Genomic DNA, 9,865 nt, shown 5'->3' with positions numbered 1-9,865 from the left:
GTTCCTCTAGACATTGGGCAGCAGTGGGTACATGTTTGCCTCCTGGTAAGGCTCAGATACACATTCATCTGGTCTCTCTGGCAGGTATTCTCTCAGCTGGGGTGGAGAATGCAGAGCACCCCTGATCTGGCGTGAGAAACTACAATAACCCTAACCAAAGGGTCAGGTGCAAGAAGGACTATAAACCACTGACACATGCTTCCTAATTAAAACATGATTCATGAAGTCAAATATTTTTCTAAACACATATACAGTCGTGGCCAAAAGTTTTGAGAATGACACAAATATTAATTTTCACAAAGTCTGCTGCCTCAGTTTGTATGATGGAAATTTGTATATACCCCAGAATGTTATGAAGAGTGATCAGATGAATTGCAATTAATTGCAAAGTCCGTCTTTGCCGTGCAAATGAACTGAATCCCCCAAAAACATTTCCACTGCATTTCAGCCCTGCCACAAAAGGACCAGCTGACATCATGTCAGTGATTCTCTCGTTAACACAGGTGTGAGTTTTGACGAAGACAAGGCTGGAGATCAGTCGGTCATGCTGATTGAGTTTGAATAACAGACTGGAAGCTTCAAAAGGAAGGTGGTGCTTGGAATCATTGTTCTTCCTCTGTCAACCATGGTTACCTGCAAGGAAATACGTGCCGTCATCATTGCTTTGCACAAAAATGGCTTCACAGGCAAGGATATTGCTGCCAGTAAGATTGCACCTAAATCAACCATTTATCGGATCATCAAGAACTTCAAGGAGAACAGTTCAATTGTTGTGAAGAAGGCTTCAGGGCGCTCAAGAAAGTCCAGCAAGCGCCAGCACCATCTCCTAAAGTTGATTCAGCTGCGGGATCGGGGCACCACCAGTACAGAGCTTGCTCAGGAATGGCAGCAGGCAGGTGTGAGCGCATCTCAGTGAGGCGAAGACTTTTGGAGGATGGCCTGGTGTCAAGAAGGGCAGAAAAGAAGCCACTTCTCCCCAGGAAAAACATCAGGGACAGACTGATATTCTGCAAAAGGTACAGGGATTGGACTGATGAGGACTGGGGTAAAGTAATTTTCTCTGATGAATCCCCTTTCCGATTGTTTGGGGCATCCGGAAAAATCTTATCCGGAGAAGACAAGGTGAGCTCTACCATCAGTCCTGTGTCATGACAACAGTAAAGCATCCTGTGTGGGGTTGCTTCTCAGCCATAAATAAAGAATGGTACCAACACATCCTCCAAGAGCAACTTCTCCCAACCATCCAGGAACAGTTTGGTGACAAACAATGCCTTTTCCAGCATGATGGAGCACCTTGCCATAAGGCAAAAAGAGATAACTAAGTGGCTCAGGGAACAAAAAATCTATATTTTGGGTCCATGGCCAGGAAGCTCCCCAGAACTTAATCCCATTGAGAACTTGTGGTCAATCCTCAAGAGGTGGGTGGCCAAACAAAAACCCACAAATTCTGACAAACTCCAAGCATTGATTATGCAAGAATAGGCTGCCATCATTCAGGATGTGGTCCAGAAGTTAATTGACAGCATGCCAGGGCGGATTGCTGAGGTCTTGAAAAAGAAAGGTCAAGACTGCAAATATTGACTCTTTGCATCAACTTCATGTAATTGTCAATAAATGCCTTTGACACTTATGAAATGATTGTAATTATACTTCACTATTCCATAGTAACATCTGACAAAAATATCTAAAGACACTGAAGCAGCAAACTTTGTGAAAATTAATATTTGTGTCATTCTCAAAACTTTTGGCCACGATTGTATATGGTTCTTAGTCTCTGTAAGATTCAATTGTAAACCAGTTTATATGAATAAGTCAATCCGATAGCCTGTCAAACAATGAAATAAAAAACACTTGTGACAAAAAGACTCTTTTAAAGTTTTATTATGACATAAACAATATGTAAGCACACTGTGTAGTCTATGCATGGTACTGTGGTTGAATAAAAAAGTACATTTGGTAACACGACAGGTTTAATGCATTACGATGCTATATGACCTCCTTATAAACATCTTATCTCATAATAATCCTGACTAAAGTACAACCATTGAGTCAGTAAAACTATTATAATAAGACATAATAAGGGCTCATACATGCTTATATCAATTATTAAAGTATACTTGTCAGCTTACATTAAATGTCATTAATATTATATTTTTGGGGCGGTTTGAATATACAATGTCACCAAGTGCAAAACTTGAGGTTAACAGCACAAAATACATCATTCAAGAGTGAAGCAGAGAGGACGAGTGCTCACAAAGCAGGGTTTAGGGGTCAGAGGGATATCTCACACAGCACATTTTAAGCAGGGAGTCAAGCTGCCTAATCAGAACCTCAAAGCCTCTTCTGTGGTTGTAGAATGATTAGAAAACTAAGATCTATTGTTCAGCTAGGTCCTGTCCAGGGGTTTACATGTGGCTTACTGTCGTAGTAAGCCACACCTAACACCCTGGACCAAAGCTATTGTTCTCCCCTCTGCTGACAGAGCTAGCTGGAGTGAGGAGGTCCATGGTCTGATTGGACCACAGTGATGATTCATGCCATGTTAAAGGACTGCAGGTTTGTTGCTGGTTGACTGACAGTGAAACCAGTGTCAGTGATACAGTAGGGACAGAAATGATTGGCACCCTTGATAAAGATTACAATTACAATTAAAATACTGAGCTATATTGTATAATCAAAAAAAGGGAAATTATATATTATAATAATAATTAGGTGGGTGTTTATATGTGTCATATTTCACACATGTACAAATGTAATAATAATATATATGTTTTTATCTAAAAAAGATATGAGTCAAAAGCATTGACACCCGTTTTCAACACCTTACCCTAAGAGTATTAAGGCATTGAGACTTTTTCTAAAATGTTGGAGGCTACATGGGGAGGGATCTTAGGCCATTCCTCCATACATAATCTTTCCAGATCCTGCATATCATTAATCTTCTCTTATGGACTGCTCCCTTCAATTCAAACCACAGGTTATCAATGAGATTTAAATCCGTGGACTAAGATGGCCATTGCAAAATGTTGATTTTGTGGTCAATTAACCATTTCGTTAATCTCATAAGCCTTTTAGAAAAAGGATCAGTGCAATTATCCTCGCAAGGTGAGGTATTGAAAACAGGGGTATCCCAAGCATCGTCTGGAGTGGTGTAAAGCTCACCGCCATTGGACTCAGTGGAAACGTTCTCTGGAGTGATGAATCACGCCGCCATCTGGCAGTCCACCTGGTGAATCAAGGTTTGGCGGATGACAGGAGAATGCTACCTGCCCCAATGCATAGTGCCAACTGTAACGTTTGGTGGAGGAGGAAAAATGGTCTGGGGCTGTTTTTCCATAGTTCAGGCTAGTACCAGTGAAAGGAAATCTTAACGTTACAGCATAAAATGAAGATCTAGACGATTCTGTGCTTCCAACTTGGTGGCAACAGTTTGGGGAAGGCCCTTTCCTGTTTCAGCATGACAATGTCCACGTGCACAAAGCAAGGTCCATGCAGAATGGTTTGTTGAGATCGGTGTGGAAGAACTTGACTGGCCTGCACAGAGCCCTGACCTCAACCCCATCGAACACATTTGGGATGAATTGGAACGCCGCCTGCTAGCCAGGCCTAATCGCCCAACATCAGTGCTCGACCTCACTAATGCCCATGGCTGAATGGAAGCAAGTCCCCACAGAAATGTTCCAACATCTCATGGAAAGCCTTCCCAGAAGAGTGGAGGCTGTTATAACAGCAAAGGGGGAACCAACTCAACTCCATATTAATGCACATGATTTGGGAATGAGATGTTCGACGAGCAAAATTGGCCCTAACCACAGTTTAAAGAGGTTGGTTGGCACACACCAAAGGGGGGGGGGGGGGGGGGTGATTTATACACACACTCATAGAAAGAAAACAACCCTGTCCCTTTTCTCCCCTCATACATACCTTCCTCTAAGATAGGTACTTGGAGGAAAAATGTCTTGTCAGTTCCATTAAAGATATATCATGTTATTTTCTACAATAATTTTAATACTTAGCTTTTACATGATACAAATAAATCCAAAAATGTAATTATCTATAGTCAGTCAGTTCATCTTGAGAGGAGTGAGATTATCAGAACATCACATTGCACTGGAATTATGGGTGGAGTACTTTTTATGGTAACACTTTACTTAAGCGTGACATGCAGCCTTCATATGCATGACGTAAAGAGTTGTAATGCCATTTATAAAATGCTTTTCTAAGCCTTAAGCAACACCTAAGTAAAGTGCTACCTTTTTGGTAGTCAAGTACGTACTGATACATACTGGTATACAACCTTCTGGAGACATGCACTAAACACACAGGAGAGGAATCATAATCCTGCATGATCTGTCGTTGTAAATGTATTATAGGACATGTCAAGTCTAAGGCCAAGTAAAAAGAAATGACCTGAAAATAACGTATATAAAAGTTATGATCCAGACATGATCAAACAGGATCTGATTCTTTAGAAACACACATGTTAAATGCAGTCTGCCCCCTCAACAGGAGGATCCAGCGGCCCAGATCCTTCAGTGTGGTTTTAGGAAAATGGAAAACCAGTGTTTACTATGGTTCTCACATAGAGTTGGGTAGAGGGCTCACTTGGATAGTATTCAATGTTGCTGCCCATGTGGTCACAGGACGAGAAATTTCAGAGATAGAAATGCACTAGAGAGCTCATCTCCAGTGGGTTCTCCATCCTCTTCATGTCAGCTGGGACAGGTTTGGTTCTTCACGGAGCACTTCTCTGTCACACCCTTGACACACACACACCCAGAGGCAGATGCCATCTGTCCGAGGAGGTGACTCAACGGTTTTGTGAGGCTCAGACACAAGGAATTCTGGGAGAGAGCAGTGACTGCATGTCCTTTTTCATGTTGCTTTCATTACATTTTAGTAACTTATAAATAACGCTCTGTGTATGTATAAAGACTTTATAGCCCTCTCTGTGTGTTTATAAAGCCTTTAAAACTCTGTGGTTATTCAATATTTATATCTCTGTGTTTTTACTGACTTACTTGCCTTACTCCTTTCAGCTCCTAATAAAGCAAAGGGCCTCGTTGGTGCATCTCCACGGAATTCATGTGTTGTTATGAAGCCTCTATACCGGTCTCTGTGTTTATAAAGTCTTTGTTATTGCTGTGGTTGCTCAAAGGCCACACCCAGTTTGTCGTAGATCTCCTTTAGCAGCAGCAGAGCAGTGTCCTCAGACTCCCTACACACACAGGAGAGACAAAAGAGTGACTTACTTGTGTGTATGTACTGACATGAATAGTGCATTTGGAAAGTATTCAGACCCCTTCCCCTTTTACACATTTTGTTACGTTACAGCCTTATTCTACAATTGATTAAATAAATAAAACATCTCATCAATCTACACACAATACCCAATAATGACAATTATAATTTTTTCAAATTAATTAAAAAATATTTTATTTACATTAGTATTCAGACCATTTGCTATGAGACTCGGAATTGAGCTCAGGTGCATCCTGTTTCGATTGATCATCCTTGAGATGTTTCTACATCTTGATTGGAAGACACCTGTGGTCAATTCAATTGTTTGGACATCATTTCGAAAGGTACACGTCTATATAAAGGTCCCACTGTTGACAGTGAATGTCAGAGCAAAAACCAAGCAATGAGGTCAAAGGAATTGTCCGTAGAGCTCCGAGACAGGATTGGGTCGAGGCCCAGATCTGGGGAAGGGTACCAAACTATTTCTGCAGCATTGAAGGTCCCCAAGAACACAGTGGCCTCCATTATTCTTTCTAGAGCTGGCTGCCAGGCCAAACTGAGCAATCGGGGGAGAAGGGCCTTGGTCAGGAAGGTGATAACCATCTCTGCAGCACTCCACCAATCAGACCTTTATGGTAGTGGCCAGAAGGAAGCCACTCGTCAGTAAAAAAAAGGCACATGACAGCCCGCTTGGAGTTTGCCAAAATGCACCTAAAGACTCTCAGACAATGAGAAACAAGATTCTCTGGTGAAACCAAGACTGAACTCTTTGGCCTGAATGCCAAGCATCACGTCTGTAGGAAACCTGGCACCATCCCTACGGTGATGCATGGTGGTGGCAGCATCATGCTGTTAGGATATTTTTCAGCGGCAGGGACTGGGACACTAGTCAGGATCGAAGGAAAGATGAACGGTGCGAAGTACAAAGAGATCCTTGATGAAAACCTGCTCCAGAGTGCTCAGGACCTCAGACTGGGTCGAGGGTTCACCTTCCAGCAGGACAACGACGCTAAGCACACGCCCAATACAATGCAGGAGTGGCCCAGTCAGAGCCCAGACTTGAACCCGATCTTACATCTCTGGAGAGACCTGAAAACAGCTGTGCAGCGACACTCCCCACCCAACCTGACAGAGCTTGAGAGGATCTGCAGAGAAGAATGGGAGAAACTCCCCAAATACAGGTGTGCCAAGCTTGTAGCTTCACACCCAAGAAGACTTGAGGCTGTAATCGCTGCCAAAGGTGCATCAACATAGTACTGAGTAAAGGGTCAGAATATTTAAGTATTTTTTATAAATTAGCAAAAATTTCAATAAACCTTTTTTTGCTTTGTCATTATGAGGTATTGTGCGTAGATTGAAGGGAAAAAATATATATACATTTTAGAATAAGGCTGTTACGTAACAAAATGTGGAACATGTCAAGGGGTCATTGGCATCAGCTAATGGGGATCCTAATAAATCCCCAAAATCTAAAGGTATTAGCATTACACACACATTACACACACACAAGAACACGCACACACACACACAGGTACTGACCAGTAGCAGAGGTGGGACTGGATGGCAAACAGATATTCGTTGAAACTCTCAATGGGCGCCTCCTGCAGTACATAGTCTATCCTCCTCCCTCCATTCAGCATCCCCACCTTCACCTGACGCCCCTTGTCCTCCGCCGAGCCTGGAGACTCCACCTCTTCATGCACACCTGCAGGGTCAGAGATGGACCAATCACACAGAGGCAGACGGACTCCTATGTCCAGTCCAGAAACCACTCCTAGCCCTTACTTGCCATTTGCAGATATGAAAGGACTGGAAAATAAAATCCTAAATGATGCCGGCTCCACCTAGACTTCTAATTAATAGGATTAGTGAAGTTTCTGCCATTTTGCACACACAAAATCTGCAGATGATGAAGCTACCTGGGAATGACAAGTGTTTCTGGGCCAGGTAAGTGACTCCTGTTTGAAGGAAAGATATCGAAGGGGAGGGGAGATTGCTAGAAATTGTGGAGAGAAAGTTAGCGAGTGGAGTGAGAGTTCAGTGGGCGAGGGTAGTTAGAGAGTTGAGTGTGCATAGGGAGTGAAAGAGTAGAGTTTGTGAGAGGAGATAGTGAGTGGGGTTAAAAGAAAAATAAAGCTGAGCTTCAGGAAGCAGCAGCCACAAGTCAGGCAGTCTATCAAGGCTCTGGGAGAGGCCATGGGCATGGGGGAGGGGCCAGGTGCATGGGGGAGGGGCCAGGTGCATGGGGGAGGGGCCAGGTGCATGGGGGAAGGGGCTCAGAGATAACAGGGCAACTGGTGAGATATGCTAAGAAGAGAGTGTTTAAAAGGCTTGATATGCTGAGAGAAGAGGGAGGATAATAACACACTACTGAAGAGCGTGAGCTGTGAGACACTGCATCAACAGAACACATCCAAGGTAAGATGGATACTTTCCTGAAGACAGTTAATGCTATTGATTTAACCACACTATGTCTAGTTTCATTATCTAGTTTTAAAATCAGTCCATAGATATCACTGAAATACTCTTGTAACTAGTCTGTCAGAAAATACTGCTTTAGCGAGTAGTAGCCTTAAAATAAATGCTTTGAGGCCCATTTCAGGCTTCAATTTCCAGGTAGCTAAGGGACTCTATGCCTAGAGGAAAATTTCAACTCTAAATATTAGGCTATTTCATCCAAGTTCAAGACAAAATATCAGGCCAAATATCAGGCCATTGTTGCTACAAAACGTTATTTTACCATATCTGTGAGTGCACACAGGCGGCTATGTCTTTCTCTCTGACATAGGGGGCGCTGTAAGGAGTATTCTCTGTGTACAGAGTTCTGGGCTGCAGCTGACAGTCAGACCACCCATACCGTAGATCATTCTGGCCTCCATATCTCCTGGCTTCTTACCTTGGAAGTAATGTAAGTGAAGGGCTTTGGGCCACTCCAGAATTTTAGTCCACAAATCAGCCTTACTCTTTTCCCTCACAGCAGCGCAGGCTGCTGCAGGGGCTAGGGTCAGGGGTTAGGGGTCAGGGTAAAGGAAAGAACACCAGAACAGCAGAGAGCAGAGGAAAGGGAACATGCAGGAGGAGACAAGGTTAGACATGTCAGCAAAAACACTCTCATACGCTTCAAACATGCTGAGGACTGGAAGTTAACAGTTATGTTAAAAGCCTTAAAACTTGGGGTATTAGCCTATCCAGAGCAGTAATGCACTGACTCTGTGTGTGTGCATATGTGTTACTCTCTGTCTCCTGCAGGGATCTCGCTGCTGTAGTTTCTCCATCCTCCACAGGGGGCAGTGCAGCGACAGGCATTCGGACCAGAGACTGCCAGGCAGTACGAAATGAGCCGAGAACGTTATTCTTCAGATCAGTACTCATCCGCGTCAGACTCTCTTTCAACTCTAGAGAACACACACGTGCACACACATTCCAAATGGTATTATATTTCATGTCATAAGGCTTTTCAACACCACAACACATTACAGACACAAAGATGAATTCTTTCACAGACGTATTGATAGAAAAATAGGTTGATATCCGTACCCAGGTGCATCCTCTTGCGGCCCTTGTGATGTGGGATCAGCATGGGCTCTAGGTCTGACTCAGACACAATCATGGGCTCGATCCGATAGGCCACAGGGTCAAACTTTAGAGGGAGAGAGAGAACAAGCTATGTCCCAATAAATAGGATGTGTGCACGTGTGTGGGTGTTATATTATACAAATCTCAGGCAGGCTATGTGTGTATGTGTGTGCTTACAGGGTGGTATATGTTATAGAAGTTCTTGCAGGTGGGAAAGGTGTAGTTTGGGTCGATGCGTTTGAGTCCACGGACGGTCAGGAACATTCCGATGGGAGAACCGAACGCAAAGAAGGTCTGAGGATGGAATGCCAGCTGGGGGTAGTTAATGGACACCTGGAGAGAAGACAGGGAGGGAGGGAAAGTGAGCGAGAGAGAAGTTGGGGGGGGTTTATAAATCACGTGTATATTCAGCCCAGAGAAAACCAAGACAATAGGCTTGAACAGCCCAATAGAAATCGATCCCATGCAAAATGTCAACATTAAGTGATAATACATGGGTCAATACAGTGAAAAATAACGACCCAATAACATTCACACACACATACATACATTCAACATGGGTGCAAAATGTTCATGCATCACAACAAGCCAGCAAACATTGATGGCAACACAAGGTCTGGGTACGCTCACAACAGATAGCAGGAAACCATGGAGATGAGGACTCACACAGGCATGAACAGTGGATGTGTTCATGTACATACAGTATGTATCCTGGTAACAGTGAGAGTCCTATATGGAAGGAAGGGTGAAAGTGGAATGAGATATTTGTCTGACTCATATGAGGACAGTAGAATAGATCTTTGAGAGGGCCTGACAGACTAGATGACTGGTCACATTGGTGTTGAGGTTAGGGACGGGGCTGGAGTTCTTTCTAAGGATACATTCTAATGCTTTCTATGAGGATAGGAGCATAAGAGGAAATGGAAGAGGAAAGAAGAGAACTAGTGTTGGGAAGCACAACCAACAGCATGTCCTGTATAGAGAGACAGTGTGACAGACCTGTCCCTTGGCTATGCCCCCGTTGGTCTGTCCAGGCAGGCAGAGGGAG

At 43.5% G+C, this 9,865-nt stretch overlaps 1 protein-coding gene across 1 annotated transcript in view; it reads right to left on the bottom strand.

Moving 5' to 3' along the window:
* Positions 1–1,865: 1,865 nt before the first annotated feature.
* Positions 1,866–9,865, bottom strand: part of LOC135532954 (phospholipase DDHD2-like) — a gene marked incomplete at its 5' end in the record, with an annotated part of 29,400 nt that continues 21,400 nt past the window's right edge. Inside the window, 6 exons of the mRNA XM_064960383.1 lie at positions 1,866–5,218; positions 6,781–6,946; positions 8,138–8,239; positions 8,475–8,636; positions 8,779–8,881; positions 8,995–9,150. Coding sequence (XP_064816455.1) covers positions 5,137–5,218; positions 6,781–6,946; positions 8,138–8,239; positions 8,475–8,636; positions 8,779–8,881; positions 8,995–9,150 — 771 coding nt within the window. The remainder of the gene's footprint in view (positions 5,219–6,780; positions 6,947–8,137; positions 8,240–8,474; positions 8,637–8,778; positions 8,882–8,994; positions 9,151–9,865) is intronic.

This window comes from Oncorhynchus masou, unplaced genomic scaffold, assembly GCF_036934945.1.
Source record: "Oncorhynchus masou masou isolate Uvic2021 unplaced genomic scaffold, UVic_Omas_1.1 unplaced_scaffold_2131, whole genome shotgun sequence".
In the NCBI taxonomy this organism is placed as follows: domain Eukaryota; kingdom Metazoa; phylum Chordata; class Actinopteri; order Salmoniformes; family Salmonidae; genus Oncorhynchus; species Oncorhynchus masou.
Note: the sequence above shows the minus strand (reverse complement) of the source record. Positions and strands in the feature narration are given on the sequence as shown.